Source organism: Pogoniulus pusillus, chromosome 39, assembly GCF_015220805.1.
Source record: "Pogoniulus pusillus isolate bPogPus1 chromosome 39, bPogPus1.pri, whole genome shotgun sequence".
NCBI lineage: Eukaryota > Metazoa > Chordata > Aves > Piciformes > Lybiidae > Pogoniulus > Pogoniulus pusillus.
The window spans coordinates 8,981,460-9,003,405 of record NC_087302.1 but is presented as its reverse complement, the minus strand read 5'-3'; the positions used below and the strand labels follow the sequence as shown (position 1 = coordinate 9,003,405).

General features: G+C 58.0%; 2 protein-coding genes across 6 annotated transcripts; both read right to left on the bottom strand.

The window, feature by feature from the left end:
- Positions 1-708: 708 nt before the first annotated feature.
- On the bottom strand, positions 709-13,222 carry LOC135191364 (F-actin-monooxygenase MICAL1-like). Its single transcript, XM_064173590.1, is given in 32 exon segments — positions 709-829; positions 921-1,012; positions 1,096-1,200; positions 1,323-1,421; positions 1,576-1,636; positions 1,750-1,892; positions 1,894-1,946; positions 1,949-2,145; positions 2,799-2,971; positions 3,306-3,539; positions 3,625-3,665; positions 3,668-3,730; positions 3,844-4,031; positions 4,111-4,250; positions 4,641-4,651; positions 4,718-4,791; positions 5,024-5,130; positions 5,132-5,187; positions 5,265-5,316; positions 5,318-5,368; positions 6,193-6,450; positions 6,696-6,796; positions 7,024-7,117; positions 7,119-7,180; positions 7,262-7,321; positions 7,324-7,359; positions 7,487-7,586; positions 7,661-7,720; positions 7,722-7,886; positions 8,661-8,939; positions 9,016-9,224; positions 12,948-13,222. Coding segments are annotated over 30 exon segments (3,201 nt in total). The 5' UTR covers positions 8,922-8,939; positions 9,016-9,224; positions 12,948-13,222; the 3' UTR covers positions 709-765.
- Positions 13,223-14,478: 1,256 nt separating this feature from the next.
- On the bottom strand, positions 14,479-21,540 carry LOC135191319 (inositol 1,4,5-triphosphate receptor associated 2-like). 5 transcript variants are annotated; one of them, XM_064173522.1, is made up of 14 exons: positions 21,164-21,540; positions 20,318-20,364; positions 19,901-19,977; positions 19,684-19,747; positions 19,309-19,384; positions 19,109-19,136; positions 18,385-18,525; positions 17,018-17,149; positions 16,608-16,755; positions 16,072-16,124; positions 15,444-15,494; positions 15,260-15,327; positions 15,064-15,177; positions 14,479-14,730 (listed from the first exon to the last, which is right to left on the bottom strand). In XM_064173522.1, the coding sequence occupies exons 1-14, from the start codon at positions 21,316-21,318 to the stop codon at positions 14,571-14,573; spliced, it is 1,314 nt and encodes a 437-aa protein (XP_064029592.1). In that variant the 5' UTR covers positions 21,319-21,540; the 3' UTR covers positions 14,479-14,570. The 5 variants fall into 5 exon arrangements, 4 of the variants coding, with proteins under 4 accessions (XP_064029592.1, XP_064029593.1, XP_064029595.1 ...); XR_010308794.1 differs by having other exon boundaries at positions 14,642-14,730; positions 15,260-15,323; XM_064173523.1 differs by lacking the exon at positions 16,072-16,124 and having other exon boundaries at positions 16,603-16,755.
- Positions 21,541-21,946: the final 406 nt, after the last annotated feature.

Genomic DNA, 21,946 nt, shown 5'->3' with positions numbered 1-21,946 from the left:
TGACCTGCACAGTGGTGGGCCATGGTCACTTCCTTGCCGCTGGGAGCAAAGCCCTTTGGGACATGGGGGCTGGACAGATAGTGATGGGATCCAGTGCTCCAGTTGGAGCCTGTCCTGAGGCATCCCATCCACGAAGCTCAAGCATGAGGGGGCTCAGCTAGACAAAACTCTTGAAGAGGTGGTGGCTGAGGGACTTCCAGCACTGGGGGACACCCTCTGGGACATCCTCCTGCAGCAAACCCCTGGGCAGAGTCACCACAGCTGCCATGGTTTTGTAGCCACCCTGCAAATCTTGTTTTCAAGCAAGCACAAGACAAAGGCAATCCAGACAGTCCTGGGGGACTGCCTGCAGGTCTGGTCACTCTCCTGGCAGGCTTTGCAAGTGGGGGCCTGGAATCGCTGCAGCAGCTGCTGCAGGGAGGCTTCAGGCATCCCCCACAATCAGGAGGCAGCTCAGGGTGATGCCAAGGCAGGAGGACCACCGTTATGTCCCCGCATGCTCTAGAACTACGTGGCTCAGGCCTGCAGCTCACTGAGGCGCTTCTCCTCCTGCCTGAGGATGAGGCGTGTCGCGCTTCCTCACCACCCTCCAGCAGCTGTGCCAGGGTCTCCTGTGCAGCCATGTGATCCTCGGGTGTTTCAGGGATTCTGCAGGAGCAAGGGGGGCTGGGAGCAGGTTGGATGGGCAACAAGCCCGGATCTGCTCCCCCACCACTGTGCACAGGGAGCCAGACAGGCACGTGCCAGCACTCACCCTCCTTGCTCTCATAGTACCGGAGCTTTTTGGTCAAGCTGCCACTGCTCCTCCTCCAGCTTCAGCTCCTGCACCCTGTAGGGAGGGGAAAGGGGGTGCTGGGTACTGGGCTTGGGGTGAGCTGACCCCCTACACTGACCGGGGAGCATACTCCCCAGTGCCTTACACAATCATAAGGTCTGACTCCTCAGACAGCAGGTTGTTCTTCTTCTGGACCAGGTACAGGCAGTTGGTTCATCCACCGCATCTTCTGCTCTTCTGGGGGGTGTCTGTGGGGCAGGGGGGAGTATGAGTGGGGTGCAGACCACACTGGGTAATGGGGGGCATGATGCCCTGTCCACCCTGGCCTTACCTTCCCTCCTCCCGAGTAACTTCTCCAGCTTGATGCCCTGCTGCTCCAGCTCCCGAAATGTCACCTCGATCTCTTCCAGCCGCCTTTGGATGGCCTGTGAGGGGCAATGCTTGTCCAATGGGGCTGGCACCTCCTGGGATGTGGCCACCAGGCAGCTGATGGAGGGAACAGGGGATGGCCCTGGGCTGGGGACCCCAGCTCCTCCTATGGAGCTACCTGGGCTTTGCGGAAGCGCTTGGTCTGGGCCTTCCGGGCCTGGCGGTTGAACGTGCGCTCCAGCGTGGTTGGTTTCCCATCTTGCCCCAGGTTCAGGAGCTGTGAGGGGCCAGGGGGCACAGGCAAAGAGGTCCAGTCCCAGGTAGCCACAGCAGAGCCAGACGCCCGTGCCCTCCTGTGAGAGGAGGGTGCTGGCAGAAGCCCGAGTCACTGCCCAAGGTGAGGCTGCCACTACTCAGGGGAAAGCACTCACCGACTGTGTCATGGTGCCAAAGTCTGTGTCCTCTTCCTCACTGTCCACCTCTCCTCCAAAGCTGTCCCAAAGAAGAGCCATTTTGGGTCAGTGCCTCATAAGCAAAACGTGAGGCACAGCAGGATAGCAGAGGTACAGAGAGCCCTGCTCAGTCAGGCTCCAGCTTGTAGCCACCTACCTCCTTCCATGGCTATGTCCTCCTCCTCCCAGGTGCCTTGTTCCCCCCCACAGGGCAAGGTCAGCCTCAGGTGGGCTTGGAGCCGCAAACGAGCTGGCTTTGGTGGCTCAGGCTCTGCTTCACTGGCGAGGTTCAGTGTGGGACAGCTTGAACTTCTCCAGCGGTGAGAGGACTATCTTCCTTCTTGCCCCCCACTCTCAGTCTCCTCTGTCAACCTTTGGGGCTCCATTCTGGGACCCTCCTCCTCCCTCGCATCTCTGCTGGGCTGTGCCAGCACCTCCTGCTCCTCCATGTCATACAGCATCCTTTGTCTCCTCCAAGTTACCAGCATCATCTTGCTCGTCCATATCACCTGCATCCTCCTGCTTCTCCATGGCAACAGTATCTTGCTGCTTCATGTCTCCAGCATTCTCTGCATCTTCTTGCTGTCCCAGGCTCCCTCTCTGGCTGTGGGGCTGCTATCAGGGGCTGCAGGGGACTGGGTGCCCCCTCTTTGGGGGGATGTACATGGGCTCCCAGATTCAAGGGCAGGCCAGTGGCAGTGACATCCTAGGGCATAGCCAGCAGCAAAAGGGTGATGCTCAGTACAGGGCCATGCCTGAGCATCACCCCCGTAAGGAAATTTTTTACAGAGATTAGTGAGAGCCTGGCCCAGGGTTGTCCAGAGAGGTGGGAGCTACCCTATTCCTGGAACCATTGCAAGTCAGGTTGTTTGGGGCTCTGAGCAGCCTGCTCTAGCTGCAGAATTGCCCTGCTGACTGCACAGGGTTGGACTCAATGAGCTTGTGAAGGCCTCGTCCCAGCCAAAACCATTCTATGATTCCATGACAGTGCCTTTCCTGCACCACCTATAAGGATTTACAATGACTTACCCCATCAGACAGCACCGGGGGCTCATCCGGAGCACGTCCATGCTGGGTGGAGTGGGGTAGTGAATTGAGCAGTAAAAATGACCTGGAGGTGGAAGCGGTGTCCAAAGCCATGCAACAACTGCAAGGCAGACAAGCCCTGTCCTGGGCAGCCCCTTCACCCAGAGCCCACTCACTGTCCCGCCTCGTCGAAGCCGTAGTCGCCCAGGCGCAGGGTGGCCCCGCCCAGCGCTGGCACTGGAAGCAGCTGCGGGTGGAAGAAGCGTCCCTCGGCACTGGCTCGCTCCAGGATGTAGACGCGGAGGCCGCAGAAGTAGCAGGCGTCACTGCTGTCCCCACGGGCCAGTGGCTGTGGTGGGGGACAGGGCACGTTGAGGTGATATCAGGGGCCGGCACTCACCCTGGCCCGGGGCTCTGCTGGCAGCCCAAGGAGTGCTTTGCAGAGGTGGGTCTGGGCTGCTCGGTTTGTTGGCACCAGTAAGGGGAGCGGCAAGTCCTGGCTCCGGGGAAAACCAGTTGGGTCAGGAAGCAGGCAGGGAGGAGCCTAGCAGAAGTGTGGGGTGTTCTCTTGCACCAGCCCCACTCCCAGCCATTGGCTCAGTCCCACAAGTCCCCAGTGTCCCCACAGCACCCACTTGTCAAGAGCTGTGTCCCCTCACTCCAGGGACAATACAAGGACTGACCTGCTCTGGGTGCATCGTGGGGGGTTTGTGGCAGCTTGTGGCAGCATCTGGAGTGTCTCCATCCAGCCCCCATGTCCACCTAACAAGCAACCCAAGAGGAGGGGTCCGTCCCCTGCTCTTTCCCTGGTTCAGCTGCAGCCCCAACAGAGCATCCCTTAAAGTACCCAGGGCAAGGGACCCACCTTGGTGTCCCCTGCAGATCCTTTTGGTCTCAGCATCCTTCTGGGAATTGTCCTGGTGAATGCAAAGAGTGACTAGGATGGGGAGGAGGGTCATGGTTTTGGGGTGTGATTAAGGGTCTAGGTGGGGGGTCCCTCACCTGGGCACGATTGTGTGTCAGGTTCCAGCTCTTCTGCAGCTGCTGAGGAAGAGGATGGCCCCTCGTGTGCCACGAGGAGACAGTGGCTTCTTGCTGACCGCCTCCTCTGCACAGAGGGGGCACAGCCATATTTGTGGGACTTACCCTAACAAGCTGGAGACATCCAGCCAGCCTCAGTGGAGCACAGGATGGGATAAACGCCCCCCCAAAATCTCACACCTGGAGAGGTCTTGAAAGTGTCATAAAACTGGCTGAGGTAGGTTATGAGCCCCAGCTGGTCAGACTCTGCCATGGCAGCCATCTCGGCACTGGAGAGGACAGGCTGGATGCCCAGCTCCTGCTCCGCCTTGTCCAGCATCATCTGGTGGATCTGGATGGGATCCTGGGGGTCTATAGAATCAAAGTCTCTGTGAGGGGACATGGGTGCTGTCAGGGTGGGCTCTGCAGAGTAGGGGTCCCAGGGTGGAGGGCATTCCAGGCACTCACACCAGGTCAGGGTGGAAGCGGTGGATAAGGGCACAGAGAGCCAAGCCGCTGGTCCAGGAGGTGGTGAAGTCAGTGACAGCCACTCCACGGTACCCAGCCGTGCTGGCCTGACACCAGCTCAGCAGCTCTTCATAGGCCATCTCCAGAGACTGCTGGGGAGGCAACAAGTGTCCCCATCCCAAAGAACAGGGAACACTCCGTCACCCCACTGTCCCCCACCAACATCAGTGCTATAGTGGGGAAGGGGGTCCCAGAGAGTGATGCAAGACCCCACCATGCAACCCTGCCCACATAGGCTAAAGCATCGGTTACAATTTCACAGCTCAGCACTATTGCAGGCCAGGAGGAGGAGGACAAAACCCACCCCCAGCAAAGGCAGCTGGAGACAGGGAGCTGTAGCCCCACAGGGCCATGGGCAGAGGGAACAGAAACCGGTAGTGTCACTGGGATGGGAGTACAACTGCTGCTGGAAGAAGCGTGGCAGCCAGCTGGACACCAGCCAGGGCTCAAGAAGGATGGGGAGGAAAAACGGCAGGAGCTGCTGCGGCCAAGAGGAATTGGGGGGTCCTGGTGCTGGGGGCACCAAGGTAGGGCTGACTGTTCCTACCAGTGCTGAGCTGGTTGTCATTTTTCCTCTTGTGGTCCACATCAACCATGCCCACGAGGTAGAGGTCCCGGGACCTGCCAATGGGGGACATGCCACTGTCAGGTCCGTCACTTGCACAGAGCCAGTAACACCACACAGGAACTCTCAGAAACACTTCAGGACATCCCCAGAACCCAATATCCCACAACAATGCCCAGGGGACCCAACAGCTTCAGCCTCACAACCTCTGAGGACAGAGGACCATGTAAACTGATGTCACCCTGACTGCTAAGGAGGCTGGGTTGGGTGGCTGCCCCATGGCAGGACCTGGTCAGGGTTACCTGGTTGGCCTTTGATGGCCTGCAGGTTGATGTTGGGGTATAGCGCTTGGCTGGGTCAATGCTGTACTGGCTGATGTTCTTCTGTTGATGTTGTCTGGGAGGACTGTGAGAGGTGCTGATAGATGCTCTCCCTGGGTGGGAAGGATAGGACTGGGCTCAGTGCCACAACCTTGCTCAGTCCAGCACTGGCCCAGTGGGATAGGGACACCCACCTCTCAGCCTAGCACCTCCAGGGGGGGGCATCCCAGCTGCCCAACGCCGCACCATCCATGCTGCATCCAAAGGCAGCAAGGAAACCCCTGGCCACGCCAGTGCCCAGTGGCCAGAAGGGCTGTGAAGGTAAAAAGCAGAGAGAGGTGGAGCTGCAGTCGTGTGCCGGTTGGAGTGGCTGGGAGGAGACTGGAAACTGTTGGGCTTGGCTGGGGAATGAAAGCAGGGAGCGGCGGCAGGACGCCGAGGAAGAGGAGAGGATGGGTGGCTGTGTCCCTGCCCAGCTGGTATAGCTGCGTCTGGGGAGGAGCTGGGCTGCTGCCCTGGGCTGCTGCCCTACCCTGAACCCACCCCAGTTCTCCTGTGGGGCCTGGGAAGGGGATAACCCTAAGGTTGGAATCTCTCAGCTGTGAGGACAGGCTGAGAGAGTTGAGGTTGTAGGCTCCAGGGAGACCTGAGGAGGATGAGAAAGCTGAGGACAGACTTTTGAGCAGAGCCTGTTGTGAGAGGACCAAGGGCTGATGGTTTGAACTAAGAGGCAGATTCAGACTAGATAAAGTTACAGTTTTTTTTGTGCTGAGGTTGCGAGACACTGGCCTAGGTTGCCAGAGAGGTGGGAGATGCCCCATCCCTGGTATCACTCCAGGGTCATGTTATTTGAGGCTCTGAGCTCTAGCTGCAGATGTCCCCTCCTGACTGCAAGGGGTTGGGCTGGATGAGCTTTGAAGGTCCTTTCCCACCCAAACCAGTCTGTGACTCTGATTCTATAACCCCACCAAAACATCCCAACTGCTGGGACTTGGGGAGTCTGCCCCCAGGGATGTGGTGCATTAGGCCAGTTTGGAGCAAGAAGCTCTATAGAAGGGGAAACACCTTGCAACCAACACAGGTTTCAAGGACAAGGGAAACTGAGGCCCCCAGAGGTGCTGGAAAGGGGACCCTCACCTCCACCAAGCAGTCGCCCACCAGCCCGAGGAGCAGACGGGCTCCGTTGTGCTCCCGCACTAGCGCCGCGTTCTCCGAGCGCCTCATGCAGGTGAAGTCGAACATGTCAACGTCTGGCAGTGCCCGGTGGTTGAGGGCAAACTCCAGCTCAGGCAGGCAGTAGTTGGTGGAGAAGTTGGCAGCTTCTTTGGCATAGCTAAGGAGGGCATCACGGTTGACGTTCTCTGGGCCAAGAGGCTCCTCAATGTCCACTTTGTCCTGCAGGGATGGGGTAAAGTTGGCTGGGATGCAGGAGCTGGTGGCTGTCTCCCAGCCTCTGTGTAGCCAGCTGGAAGGCAAAGCCACTCCACTGGCTTCAGGACTGAGCCCCCCCGAAAGATTTTTCCCCTGAACTGGCCACAGCTGCTGAAGCCTCACTATCCCAGGGGTGCATGGTCATGCACCCATGTCTGCATCCCATTCTGTTGCTACAGGATCCCAGAGCTGGATCTTGCCCTCCTTACCTGGAGGATGACCCCCTTCTTGAGCAGGCTCTGATTCTTGGCTGTCATGACAAAGTAGTGAGTGTCGTCCTTGTAGTAGACAATGTTTTCCAGGTCAATGCCTGGTGATGAAAAAGGGGCAGAGCTGAGTCACAGCCATGGGGAGCCCCCACACTATGCTCAGCCCCTTCAGATGCCCCCCTACAGTGGCACTACTGGTGCCTTAAACCAGCACAAGTACCATGCAGGGGCATGCATCCAATCACACAGGGGACATCCCAGAGCAGTGCCTTCAGCTGCACCAGGAGGGGACAAGGAGTATCAGCACCCCCAGGTCAGGCCCACCGACCTGTTCTGTTGTAGAGGTTTTGGAAGAAGCTCTGGTTGTAGATCTGGCCACACCACTGATCTCGGCCACCTCCAACCTCTGCCCGGCTGTGGCGGGTTGATGAAGTTGGTGGTGATGCCAATGGCCAGCTTGCCCCGTGTCTCCTTTCTCTTGAACCCTGTGGGATTGGGGGAGATGTGAATGCCCACCAGCCCACCCAGTACTAGTCCCCAGGGGTGCAGGGACCCACTGCTGTCACCTTCAGGGACAAATCTGCCACCACCAGCTGAGATGAGGACGTCAAACTCATAGTGGCTGAGGGAGAGGAGTTAGGCTGCAGCACAGCGCGCCAGCCGCCTGTAGGGACAAGGACAGTCATCGGCATGCTGGGTCTTAGCTGGGACCTGCTTCAGGGTGGGGAGAGCAGAGCAGCCACCCACAGCCTTGTTCTTGTCCCTACAGATGCCACCTATCGATACCTTACCCTGTCCGCCTGCCTTGCCCGAGGGGGGGATGAGGCCACTGAACCTCACGTTGATGTGCACCTCCACGCCCAGCAGCAGAGCCACCTTCAGCAGGATCAGCTGGAGTGCCGGATACCCTGCGAGGGGAGAGAGGGGTATTCAGAGCTGCACCCCACAGTAAGCTGGTCTCCAACCTGCCCCCAGGAAGCTCATGATGTGGTCCAGCATGCAGTGCAGAAGCGTCCATAGAACTTCCTTGGCGCCCAGCATCCGCAGGTCGTGGATGGTGAAGGGCCAGAGGTGCAGGACGTTGTTGCGGGAGAAGGAGTCGCGTTTCTCCAGCAGCACCACGTGGGCACCCAGCAGCGCCAGCTCGATGGCCACCCGGAGCCCACAGGGACCAGCCCCCACCACCAGGCACTGTGAAGGGGTCAGGGGAGTATGAAGAGGTTGGGGTGGCACAAAGGGGATGGACACCCAAGAGCAGGGATTTAGGTAAAATCCCCATGGAGCTCAGCACCACCCATGGACAGTGGGAACTCCCCTGAGTTAGGATCTGTCCCTTACCACTCTTCCCTCATTTCCCCAGGGTTCAAGCTGGGTTCTCCCCTCTGAAGTGGGGCTGTGTGGAGTGTCGCCCCCCTCCCTGCCTGCCTGAACCTTGCCTCTGCACAGGGCCATGACAGCAATTAAAGTGCTGGATGAGATAAGCTGCGCACCTGCTGCCTGCCACAGCCCCGGAACAGGGAGACTTCACCAGCAACAGTCTCAAACCCAGGATTTGGTTTTATCTCCTGCACAGAGTATGGGGGACTAGGGGAGCACCAGTAGTGAGGACAAAAAGCTCTGCGACAAAGGATCAGAAAGAGGGTCCCTCGGCCTCATGTGGACATCCTAACTCACCCTCAGTGGGGACATCTTAAAACCAACATGCTCCAGTCCCCCAGGAAAGGGCACGCAGGTCTCTCTGCCCCTTCACAGCCCACCATAGGATGCCCCAGCAAAGAGCAGCTGGGAGGATCACTGGCTGGGTGACACCAGGGTGGCATCACACCATGACAAGAGGATTAGCAGTAATTAACACCCTGTCCCATTAAACTCCATCAACCTCCCACCTGGCACATCTTGAATCCTCCTGGGGTAGGGGCCAGGGAAAAGAGAGACCCAAACCCCACACCCCCATGTCCATGGTACCTTGGTGTTGGCACAGGCTGTGCCCTGCTCATAGTCCTTGTGACCAGCTTTCTTATCCAGCTTGCTCCACAGGGCCTTGGCACTCCAGTAGTTAAGGGCAGCCTTGAGGCCATGGTAGAGCTGCAGTCCACTGCCCTGCAGCTCCAGCTGCTGGCACAGCTCCCCAAAGCAGCCCAGCACCTCCCGGCACTCGCTGGCATGCAGGAATCTCTCAAAGGTGGCATGGGCCAGGTTGCCTGGCTCCTCAGCTGGCATATTCATCCTGCTTCACCCAGTAGCCTGAAGAAGGACCATGGAGATAAGCAGAGAGGGGATCTTTCTGGACCCGCACCCTCAAATCCATCCCATACCAGACCTGCTGTCTTGGTGCAAGGTTTCCCAGCCAGGGGCCCTGCTGGGTGACAGTGCTGCCAAAACGGGGGCCCTTCCCAGCAGCAGCTGGTGGAGCCTCCCTGGAGTGCTGCACCCAGCAAGCCACGGTGTCACCCTGCTGCAGTGACGTCAGGGGAGGGGACGGGGAAGGCTACAGTAGCAGCAAGCAGCTTCCCTCCATACGTTGTGTACCTGCAGAAGTGAGAAACAGAGCGACGTGACACTTCCTTCCTCTTCACTCTCAGCCTCACGGTGGGACAGAGGGGTCCTGGCTGCAGGGACAAATCACAGTTGCCCCAGAAACCAACAAGATCCGCCCCTGGGCAGGAAGGACCAGAAGTGGACCCATCCCAGCAGCCTGGCTTTTGCAACTGAACCTGAGAGACTTCCCCCAGCACCACCTCTGCCTCTGCCACCCGCGGCACAGGAGGAAGCAGATTAGCACAGAGGAAGCACTGCTGGGAAAAAAAAAAGAACAAGCCATTGCACAAATAGCCCCACTGTGCCAAGGAACCCACAGCGAGGAGAGGTGCAGCACCCCCCCCCCCCCCCCCCCAGGCCTCCTGGCATTTCTGAGGGGATCAGCACTCCTTGCATCTGTCCAGTTACACCTCTATCTCACAACTCCAAGCACAAATCTTTGCCCTTTACAACCATCGTCACCATGGCCTGGGACTGCAAAAACCTCCCCCAACCGAACAAAGCAGCTGGTGGAGATGTGGCACCACCAGAGAGGAACTGGTGGTGAAAGAGTCAGGAAACCAGAGCACTGCTACCTTTGAACCATCGCTCTTTGCCCTCTCATTGCTAGGTGTTACCACTGGGCATGTGGTGGCACCCTGAAGGTGTCAGCCAGCTCCAGCCCCACAGCAGGGCACCAGAAAGGGAAGGATGCCATGTCTGAGCCAAGCCGCCTTTAGTGGGGTAGGGGAAAGCAGTTGTTTAAACCTGGGCTTATAATTGAGCTGAAAAGGCTAAATTCTAGCAGGGTTTTAAGTTCAGTCTTGCTCCAGCAGTTTCCTGACACCCGCAGGCACTCTGCAAGGTCAGCTGGAGCCACAGCGGATGCAAAAGCATTTCTGCAGGTCACCTTCCCTCCCCAGCACCGCAGCCAGGAAATGCTGGCATTTTTAACCTCTTCCTTCCTGGGCAGACACACGGATAAAATATCCATTTGGGGGCCAGAGCAGGAGCCGGCACTCACTGGTCCCCAGAGCAGCAGTGTGGGGACAGAGGACACAAGCAATGCATTCACGGCAGGGCTGCGAGACCTGGGGACAGATTTCTGCCTTTGGCCCAAGTGGTACCAGCCCTCTGGCTCTGTTCGTGGAACAGGATGAGCCTCAGGAAACTGAGGCAGACCTGCAAGCCTCACCAGAGTGTGCACGCATGTCCTCAGCCACCTGCCCTCCTCCACCACTGGCTGGGCAGGCTCCAGTGTCCTGTGCTGCCTGAGCACAAGGGGTTTTCCCCCAGGAGCTCACATTACTGCACCAGTGCCTTCCACACCACCACACAGCAGCCCCATGGGGGTGGGGTAAAGGTAGCTGCCTTGCTTGGGAGCACCCACTCCAGCATCATCACCTCCTGGCTCTGAGAAAAAAAAACATCCCCCCAGACATAACGTCGGGAGGAGCATGGTGTCTGGTAAAGCTTTGGCAGGGAGGCCTCAAGAAGGCAGAACAAGCCTTGTGTTTCACCAAGTTTCTTATGGAAGTGCCACTCATGCCAGGACACTGCATCCCCTCTGACACTCTTAAACCACCCCCAGCAACTGCACACAAGGACAGAAATCCCCAGGATATTCAGCTCCTGCAGGTTAGATGCATAGACAGCTTGCAGCTCCCAAAGGCCAGTGCCAGCACAGAAGGCTGCTTCCAGCTCTGCTCTCCCCTTTTGCCTTCCCTTAAAGCTTCTCCTGGGGGCCAGAGGTGGGGAACTGTGGGGGGTTGCAGCCAACCCTGACTCAGCTCAATGGTTCTAGCTGGGGTGGCTGCAGACATGCAGCCCATAGGGACATTACGAGGGATTGGTAGATGGAGAGCATCCCTGGAGCAGGGACACCCCATCACGCTTTGCTGGTCAGGGTCCCCCCCACTGTCCTTGCATGGAGAGGAGCAGCCCTTTGGGAGATGGTGGAGGAACAACCCTGGTGGTGCTAGGCTGTTGTGATCTCACTGTCTTCCAGGCATGTGGAAATGTGGTGGAAAAGGACACAGCTCCATACTGAGCTAGTGAAAGCTGGGCGGATTTCCATCAGCAGTAGATTCCCTTCCAGATGAGCACCTTGCCTCATCACTGCGCTGGCTCTCAGCATGAACCAGGCTGCTCTGGGTTTGGGATCCAGCTTGAAGACCCCTGGGCCAAGCTGCTGAGGCAGACAGGATCCAAAAAAATCCTTCCGTAAAATTCTGGGATGGCCCCAAGGCTGTCAGGGAAGACAGAGGTATTCTTGTTGCCACTCAAAAGCTTGGCCAAAGATCCCGTTTGGGGTCAACCCAAGCCTTGGGTTGAGTGAAGCTGGTACTGGAATAGCTCTTCCCACCATTGCTATGCTCAGAACAACCACCCCAGGTGTAAGACCAAGTGGGCATACTGCCTTGGCTCATGCCATGGAAACCTGCCCTAATTTGGCTGGGTTTTGAACCTTGGAAGGAGGAAAAGAACCTCTGCTAGTTCCTCTGGTTTGAGCTGGGAATGAGGGTGCATGAGCACACCCCAGATGAGATCCCTTAGCAAGTGCCCAGCATGGAGCTGTGAGGAGCATGGGTAAGGAGAGAGGACAAATCTGGCACCAGCACTGTCGAGGGCAGAGACTGGCAGCAGCAGGGGTGTAGCGGCGGAGCGGGTTCCTGTTCAAGGCTGCATAACAACCCTCCCTGGAATCCACAGGGCAAAACCCCCCCTCAGAGGTGCAGGACCCTGCAACTGCTGTCGGCAGAAATGGGCAGTTTGGGACACTCTGGTGTTACCCTTTGCAGGGGATCCACAGACCACAGCTCAGCCATGTCCCAGGAAGCCCTGGGCAGAAGACAACATTTAGCAAAGGAAGCAAATCTGTCCCCCCTGTTTTGGCTACTCAGCTTTGCCCCTCTGGCCAGCACCAATCTCATGGTAAGAAGTGCCTCTGGCAAGCAGAATTTCTAGTGTTGGTCTGTTCCCAGCCAGGCTTCACACCCCACATCCCCTTCTTCCTCCTGCCTCTCTCTGTGGTCTGTGTCTTGGGGTACAGTGCTAAGACCCAAGTCCAGTTACCGAAATGTACTGGGAACTTCATCCGGCCCAGGCACAGGGCGTGAATGTGTACTCTACTCTCAACTCCAGGGTAGGGGCACAGACCCAAAGTTCCACCGTGGGGGGTCCAGGGAGCACCTGTCCCCATGGGACTGGGTGGAGTCACTGGAATGGGAGAAAAGCACTTGGCAAAGTTTTTCCCACCCCCATCTCACTTGGCACTGGAAGCACTGATTGGTACTGGGAATGGCGTCGAGAAGAGTGGGTGTTGCTCTCTTTTCCCTTTGTCAAAGGGGGAGCAGAGCCCACAGGCTGGAGGGGAAAAGCAGCAAGGAGGGAGTGGGGGGGGACCCTGCTTCCCTCCAGGAGAAGCTGTGGGGAGGGACCTGCCACTCTGCCATCGAGCATTCCTGCTGGGTGACCCGGGGGCACGCAGGACAGCCCCCCCACACCCCACTCCTTCCCAGCACCCCGACATCACCCCTCGGATTTGGCAACATTCCCACCTCCATTCCCACCCTGCACAGCCCGGAGCGTAGGGGACCAGCCAGAGAGACGCTATCCTCTCCCGTGCCCACATCCCAGCGAGAGCTGGGAACATGGGCACGGGGAGGGGACAGCAGAGTCTTCACTCCCCTATCTCCCCAGGGATGCGCTGCCCGTGGCCGCCCCCCCACTCACCTCCAGAGCCTTTCGGAGAGGGAAACTGAGGCAGAGCCCGGGGGCTGGGGAGGGGCTCAAGGCTGCTCGAAGGGCGAGGATGAGCAGGAAACGGGCTTCGCCTCCGCAAGCAGCTGCGGACTGGCGCTCTCCTCCCTCTTTATCCGTCTGTCCCCTCCCCTCCCCATCCCCCACGGCCGGGGGGATCCAGGCGCCCTGGCTGCTGGGACGCGGTGCTGGCGGGGTCGGGTGGGCTGCTCCTGCTTTGTGCCGCTGCAAATGGTGCTGCAATTGCGGGTTTATTTTCCTGCTGAAGGCTGACACCACCACCACCCTCCCCCCACCGGACAGGCCCCGCCCTCCCCACGACGGGAGGTTTTGGAGGGGATGCACAGCACCACCCAGGTGAGTGCTTTGAATTCTGCGGTGAGAAACCAGTCTTTATGTAAAGCAAACTAAAAAGATTCAAGTGATGAAACCAAATAGCTTCGCTTTCCGCCACGGCTCTGGCCACTTCCTTCCCCCCCAGCTAGAAAAAGGGGCCAGAAGGGAGTTGTGGGCATGAAGGGACCTGCTCGATGCCAGCCCGGATCCCTGACCTCTGTCCCAAATCACCACAGCCCTCCTGGAAAACTTTTGGGATTACGTTCCAGATGGGATCCCGGATAGGAATAACCTCGGTGGGACGAAGGTACCCTGGGGCAGAGGATGGAGCCGCCGGGGTCAAGGTACCTTGGGGCAGAGGATGGAGTCGCCGGGGTCACCGCAGATCGCTGCTGGTTTCTGATGGTAACGTCCTCTGGTTACTGCTGGCCGCTGGGCACATGCTGGGGTCGGCGTCACGACGAAGGGGCTCGCGGCCGGGGACACACGGAGATAATGTGTCACGACGCTGGGGCCGTGGTGACTCAGGGACACGGGGCGAGCTGCCACAGCGGGCGGAGTCTCCGTGGCCGCGGTGAGCGGGGCCGGGCAGCTCAGCACCTCCGTCGCTCTCTCCCACCGCACCCTCGGGCCTCCTCTTGGCGGTCCTCGTGGAGACACCCCACCGCCCCTCCCCCAAGGACCTCTCCACCTTAGCTCGGCCGGAACGCGCTGAGCCCACCCAGCCTGCTGCGGAGCTGCTGGGCTCGGGCACGAGGAAGCCCACGCAAGTTCTGGGGCTGCGAGCCGCCGGTGGGCTCCTTCCGTGTGTGAGGCCTCCGCGGTGCCGTGGGGGAAGTCTGAGCGCTGGCCCGCGCCTTCCATCCCCAGCATTGTGCCGCGGGCAGCAACAGAGCAGCCTTAGATCTTCAATTACAGCAGGGACCAAGAAGGTGCCGTGGCAGAGGGCACCTGGCCAGCACGGTGGGACACAGCTCTGATGCAGACCTACTGGCCATGGGCAGCCTGGTCTGTCCCCAGCCAAGAGAACAAGCAAACTCACAGCATTAGTTAGGGTGCCTGCAGCTCCCTGAGCCCCTTGCACCACTAAGGAATTGCCAACCATACCTTAGGTCTGAGCACGGCCTGTGCCCCCCTGCTCCAGCATTACAATTCCTTGGTTTTCCTCCAATTTTATTATTCTAGCGTTTTGGTGTTCCATGGTGTGAGGCAGGAGCAGTGATGGAGAGGGAACACCTCCCAGCTGCCTCCCGGCTCTGGCTAGGCTTTGGGCGATGCTGCAGGCTGCAGCGATTGCAGCTCCAGGATGTGAATGAGGACGAGGAAAGTGATGCTCAAGAGAAGCAGCCAGAAGAAAACCCAGTAGTGCTGCGGGAAGAACAACCACGGCTGCCAGAGCTCTCCTGGAGACCCCTTGGACCTGGAGAGAAGGTGACCAGGGACACTTGTCTTCCAGGCAGGGAGAGCAAACCCCATCTCCAGCCCAGCTGGGGATGAAGAAGGAGTTTGACTCCATCCCAAACTTCACTGGCTGTTTTGCAAATCCAAATGAAACAGGCCTGAGGAGGGCACGGGTGACTGCAATGTACTGCAGAAGCTGAGGCAGAGCAGAACTGAGTTTGGGCAGCCAAACAATATCTCAGCTTCCATCAACAAATCTCCCAGCACATTTCCCATATGCTGGCCAATATGGGACCACAGAGAGTCCACCAGCTGTGGGGGGGATGCTGGGCACACACAGGGTGGTGCTCACGTATGCCCAAGCTGCTCTGGCTCCGTGACCTCTGCACTTGAACCTCTGCTGTCCACCTCTGCTGCCAACTCCTCAGTCACAGTGCTGCTCTGACCCTGCAGCTCCAGCTTGCTCCTGTGGAGGGAGGGGATGAGGTGCTGTGCTCCATCGGCCAGCAGCAGCTGGTGATGTGGCCTCTGCCACCCAGCATGGTTACCTTTGGGTGCTGTGCTGGCATTGGGCCCTCTCCAGCTCACCAGCTGGGGCTGCTTGGCTGGGACCTGGCTGGAGGCCGAAGGGGGCATCAGGGGGAACCCAGCCCCTCAGTAGCACAGAGCTTGGTGACATGTCTGAGAGCAGGGCACAGCTCCTGTCCAGCCCCGCCTTGCCCATGTCCTTACCAAGAGCTGCTTGGGGATGACGGCAATGCTGACTCTGCGGCGGGCAGACCCCTGCAATGGAGTGGCTGAGGGTGAGCACTGTGCCAACTGCCTCCCTTTGTTTCCTGTCCCCTCTACTCTTGTTGCCTCCCCAGCATAGCAAGGGACACCAAGGAGAAAGGCCACTTCCAACATCCCACCAGCCCTGGAGCTATGAGGCAAAGCTGAGAGGAGATGAGAGGAGGTCAAAACCAGAAGGTTTGCATTTGTCCTTACTGCTTCAAGCTGTGCTGGCAGGGTGGCATAGGCCCCTCCCCGAGCACTCCCCTACCTCTTGAGCTTTTGGGGAATCGGTGCCAGATTTGAGCTGGTGCTAGAGAACAGCCAAGCCTGCAGCTCTGGTGCTAATGACCCTGCAAAGCAGAGAACTCCTCATCCCTGGGCAGCCTGTCTCCTCACAACCCTCTGAGGCTATCCCTACTTTTTGCCTCATCTCTGGCAATTTCTAGCAGACCTCATCTGCAGCAAGCAGCTGGCAGGAGTGGCGTTGTCCAGGGACTAGCAAGAGTGCGGGGACCACTGGGTGAGAAAGAGCAGCAGGGCATGGCTGCGGAGGGGACTCCAGTGCCATTGAACTGGGACCAGTTACCTGCTGGAAGGTTCGCATCAGAGGATGAGGCCTCAGCCATGGCTCCATGTCATCTGGTGGCAAAATGAAGCTGCTTTATGTCACCTTCCAAAATTCAGAGGGATGCACAGATGGTTGCAAACTTCTCTCCCATTGAAAGCTGTCCTGCCCATGTGCTCTGTGCTTGGCACAAGTCTCCAAGGTGCCCCAGGGGACCAGGGGGACTTCATTTGCATGTGTAGCAATGGGGTGTGTAAGGATTGGCATCCAGGGACAGAGTGTCCTTTGTGTGCGCCTTGCCCTTCTGCCCCACGTTCCCAGCTGGGCTGTGGAATGATGTCTCTGCAGCCTCCAGCACCTACTCTCACACTGTGTCTGCTGTTACACTGGCCCCTCACATTTGTCATCATCAGTCCCAGTTGTCCCAGCTGTCACCCACCCCCAATCCTGAGCTTGCACAACACACCAGCTCTGCAGCATGGGATCATACTGACCCCCTGGGGAATTCTGGGACTGAATGCCAGCCCATGCAGGCCCTGGTGCAGAGCCCACCTCACCCTGGGTCTCTGCCAGCTGCCGGTTGTGGGAGTTCTGCTGGATCAGGCGCTTCATCTCCTCCAGCTCCGTGTGCTCACGCAGGCGGTGCCGTTTCAGGTTCTCCACGTGCTGAACCATCACCTCTGCTGCTCGGCTCATCCGGGCCTCCTGCAGGCAGGCAGGATGGGGGATCAGGCCCCACATCTCCCAGTCCCGAAGGAGCCTACCAGCCCCTCACTGTGTATCTTATCAGTGCCTCCAGCTGGGGAGTGCAAATGCATGTCCTGCCTGCTCCTAAGGGCAGGCAGATCCTTTGCAGCCTGGTACATGCAAACATGAGGTCAGTGCCAGCACTGGTTCCCCAAGCCCAGCTGCAGCACCCTCCAGCCCTCCCAGCCCTGGTGGGGGGTCTCCCAAGAGATGCACAGACCTGATGTACAGCCCCCAACTTCTCTGCAGCTCTGGTTGCCCGCTCAACAGCAGCTGCCAGCACAGTCAGGCTGTACTGTAGCTGCTCCAGTGTCTCCTTGCAGCCCATGTCGGTGCAGAATGGGCTCAGCTTCTGTGGAATCACAGAGACACAGAACTTTAGAGGTTGGAAGTGGCCTCCAGAGATCACCCAGTCCAACCTCCCTGCCAAGGCAGGATCGCCCAGGGTAGTTCGCACAGGAATGCGTCCAGGCAGGTTTTGAAGGTCTCCAGAGGAAACTCCACAACCTCTCTGGGCATTCTGCTCCAGGGCTCTGCCACCCTCACTGTAAAGAAGTTTCTCCTCATCTTGAGGTGAAACCTCTGTTCCAATTTGTACCCGTTGCTCCTTGTCATATTGCTGCTCACCATCAAAAAGAGACTGGCCCCATCCACCCCTCAGATATTTGTATGCATTGAACAGATCTCCTCTCAGCTGTCTCCAGATTAAACAGCCCCAGGGCTCTCAGTCTCTCTCCATAGGAAAAACGCTCAAGTCCCTTACTCATCCTCACGGCTTTCCACTGGACTCTCTCCAGCAGGTCCCTGTCTCTCCTGAACTGGGGAGCCCAAAACTGGACACAGTATTCCAGGTGTGGGCTCAGCAGGGCAGAGTAGAGGGGGAGAAGCACCTCCCTAGCCCTGCTGGCCACACTTTCCCTGATGCCCCCCAGGCTGCCATTGGCTCTCTTGGCAGCCCACCAGCACCCCAAGGTCTTTCTCCACGGAGCTGCTCTCCACTAGGGCAGCCCCAACCTGTACTACTTCCTGTTGTTATTCCTCCCCATATGTGGGACCCTGCACTTATCCTTAGTGAACTTCATGTGGTTAGCCTTTGTCCAACATTCCAGCCTGTCCAGATGTCACTGGATGGCAGCACAGCCTGAGGGGTGTCAGCCCCCCCCCCCAGTTCTGTATCATCAGCAAACTTGCTGAGGGTGCACTCAGTGCCCTCATCCAGGTTGTTGATGGAGATACTGAACAAAGCTGGACCCAATACTGGTCCCTGGGGAACACCAGTTGTTACAGGCCTCCAACTTGATTCTGTGCCACTGATGACAACTCTCTGAACTCTGTTGTCAAGCAGTTTTCAATCCACCTCACAGACCAGCAGTCTGTGCCACATCTCCTGAGGTTTTCTATGAGGATGTTGTGGGAGACAGTATCAAAAGCCTTGCTGAAGTCAAGGTGTGTGACATCCACAGCTCTGCCTTCATCTATCCATTTGGTCATGGTATCACAGAAGGAGAGGATGGAGCTGTGAGAGCCAGGATTTTGAGTTGTCTCATTGTCAGCAGATGCCATCACCGTGCTCTGGTGCCCACTTACCTCCAGGGCACCATGGCACTGCCCCAGCTCCTCCTGGATATTTTCCTCTGCTGCATCCCGTGCCCGTTTCTCCACCTGCACTCGTTGCTGCAGAGTGAACATGTCACAGCGAAAAGCCAGAGCAAGGTGGGCAAAGGCTGCCTGTGGGGTGAGAGGGCAAGAGGTAGAAAACAGGGTGAAGGGGAAGCCACCAGGGCCACACATTACTGTCTCCAAGGCACAGACAGACCACCAAGCAGGACAGTACTAAGGATAATTAGAACTTGCTTATAAGGTTGCTGCATGCTGGGCACAATCGCTGTGAGCTGCCTGCCTGAGCAAGACACAGCTGACAACGTGTGGAAATCCCAGGTCCTCCTGGCAAGAGCAGACACCAGGGAGACACTGGCACTTGCTGCAGGTCCTGGCTGGCAGTGGGGCCTGACTCAGTGCTGGCACTCACAGGAAAATTATTTTTATTAGCACATCTTCTGCCACCTCCCCGGCTGAGGACATCTGGGTGAGCTGCAGAGCACTTTGTGGGGTTGCTGGGTACACAGAAGCTGTGGAAATGCAGCTGCCATTAAATGCCAACAGCATCACCAGGTGAGGGATTTGTAAGGCAGCTGCCAGGAGACTGCAGTGCCTGGAGGGTGGCCAGGAGCAGGGGACAGCCCTGGGACTGTGAGCCAGCAAAATGTCCATATCTCTGCCCTCCTTCCTCCGCCCACCTGGTAGTCCTCACCTCCACATCCTGCTCTGTCAAAGCTGCCCTGCAGAAAGATAAGTTCCCTCAGGGTTGGAGGCACCATGGGGACCACACACTGAAAATGCTTTGCCTAGAGAGCAGGTCTTGTGCAGTGAAAAAAGGAAAGTCCAGTCCCTGGACCACATGTACCCCTTGTCCCATATTCCCTCAGGGATGCAGGTGTTTACCGGTCTTACCTGTGCAAGCCTAATCTCTCCAGCACCAACAGCTCACTGGGAAGACTCAGCAGTGGCTCCTCCAGGGTTTCTACATCTGCAGGAAGGTAGCAAAGCCGTGGGAAAGACCACACATGAAGGCTATTCCTCAGCACCTTTTTCTCTGTCTGCTCTCTTGACCCAGCAGGGAGATGTCCACAGTGTGGGACTGTCCCAGTCCTTCCTCCAGCATCAGTGGGGCTGCAGGTCCTCCCAGGCCAGGCCGCCTTCTGCACGTCCCCTCCAAAGGAGCCCACCAAACCCCACTAGGCCACACTCTTCCCACACTCATCCCCAACTGCTTCATGCTTTCTCCTAAAAGGATTCAGCTAGGGTGTGGGATGGGGATTCACCCACCTGCCTCGGTCCCATCACTGTCCCCAGTATGTACAGCCAGCTTCTGCTTGTCCATGCCTGGTACCTGAAGGGCAGAAGGACACTATCAGAGCAACCCACTCACCTCATGCTGGACACACCCCAAAAAGAGCAGCATCAAGCATCTGGGGGTCCAGTCAAGCCCAAGGGGTCACAGAAGGAAGAGGCCTCCAACCCATCACCCTCCCCTCATTCTCACCTCTTCCATGCACTCCACACTCTGCTCACTCCTGGCCAGAGCCCTGTCTGGCTGCCCATGGGGACTGCTCATCCTCCCTGGAGTCAGAAAGGGTGGTGGGAGCTGGGCAGCAGCACGCTCCCTCCAATGTGGCACTACTTCAGGGGACACCTAAAAGCACCACTAGCATCTCTGCAGGCTCTCAGGAGGTACAGGATGGCAACTGCTCTCCAGAATACCCCTGTGTGTCTAAGGGGACTGCAGCCAGCCTGGGCCAGGGAAGGGGGAGGAGAGATCGAGGTTGGGGTGCCAGGGCTGGAAGGGGAGTGCTGCTGGGCTGTGGGACAGTCTCTTTCTGGATCCATGCAATGGTGCTCATGGAAGGGAGAATGTAAAACTCATCCCTTTGCCCCTGTTCCCAGCCTGAGATGCCTTTACCTTCATTTGGAGACACGGAGAGTCTGGGCAGCTCTACCTGCTGCTCCCTGCAGAGAGAAACCAGAATAAGGTCCAAAGGAATTCCAGCAGCAGAGGGTGCATCCCACTCCTTCTGCCATCCCTTGACAGGATGCTGCTCTGGACCTGGGTCCTCTCTGAGCATCCTCTGCAGCCTGTCCTCATCTCTGTCCATCCCTGCTGCCCTTGACACGGGCAGAGCAGCCCCATCTGCTTCTGTGGCTGCCACACATCAGGGTTTAGTTTTCTTGGCCCTAGCTGCAAGCCAGACCTCGCTGCAAGCACCACAACAAACACGCTGCTGGCAGAGCTCAGGTGTCATCTCACGCCACCACAGGGACAGCAGGCCTTGGCCCATGCTCTTGCCTCTTAAATCAGGATGACCTCACCACCCCAAACTCTTGTCCTGGGTGCAACAGAGTCTGGCAGCTCTGCAGCAGCCCTGCTCACTGGGGCTGGGGATGCTGGAACATGATGGGGGTGGCAAATCAGGTGAGGCAGAGGCGCATGGAGATACAGGAGCTGCTGTGCAATCAGTCCTCTGAAGCCTTGTGCTGGAGCTCAGCGCCCATCTGGGAAAGGGTTTGAACCCCAAACTGCTCCCAGCTCTGGACAGTGCTACAACAGTTTTTTCCCTCTCCTCCCTGCAAGCCTGAGGATCATTCCCTGGGAGCAGAGGTCACAGGAGAAGGGGCTGCTGTGCCAAAATATTACTCAGTACTTCAGAGTTGGGTGATGCTCCCATCAGCATCCCCCCCTTGCCTGGCACCGTTGTCCCCATCCTTGTTAGCACCCTGAGAACACGGCGGGAGCTCTTCATGCACATACCTCCGAGGCAAGGGGCTGGGCTGGCAGCTTGTCCTCTGTCGCTGCCGCCACTGGCGTCCCTGGGTCTCCTCCTGCCCTTCTCCCAGCGAGGCCCCTGCAAGCGGCTTCATTTGCAGAGCTGCAGGGCCTGCACATCTAGCACGAGAGGCACACATTAGCTGAGCACAGATGGGAGAACGCCTCTAAATGTTATATTCTTAAAGCATTTTTCTCACCCAGCAGGAGCTCTGAGCACCTCTACTCAGCGTGGCAGCATTTGTGGGAAAAGAAGTGGGGAGGTCTGCTGCAATCCAGGGGGGATGCTGCTGGGATCCAAGTGGGCACTGGACGAGGTGAGCAAGGGACTGAACACAAGCCCCATTTCTGTGCAGCGCTGAGGGTGGACCTACCTGCTAGCCACCCCGCCCTGTTTCCCTCCCACGGGGTTGAGCCCTTGCCTAGGGCCTGCTGATGTGGGTTATCTCCCTAGGTCAGAGGTGTCTGCACTCACCCACAGGTGTGAGCACCCAGTGCAGAGCAGGAGCAGCCCACTGTACCCTAAGCAGGGGATAGTGATTCCTGAGCCAGGCTGGTCCCCAGATAGACAAATGTAAGAGACTCCTGAGGCCAAGAGAGTTTGGACATCTCATTTAAGCTGTTTTGGAATCTTTAAAGCTCAGAAGAAGCTGGCAGAAAGTCCACAGAGTCACGCTCCTAGCCCATGGTGAAGTGACTCCGTAGCAGCAACTCTCCTGCAGGACGTCATGTTGGAAGCTGTGCCCATGTGCATGCCCATGCCCACAC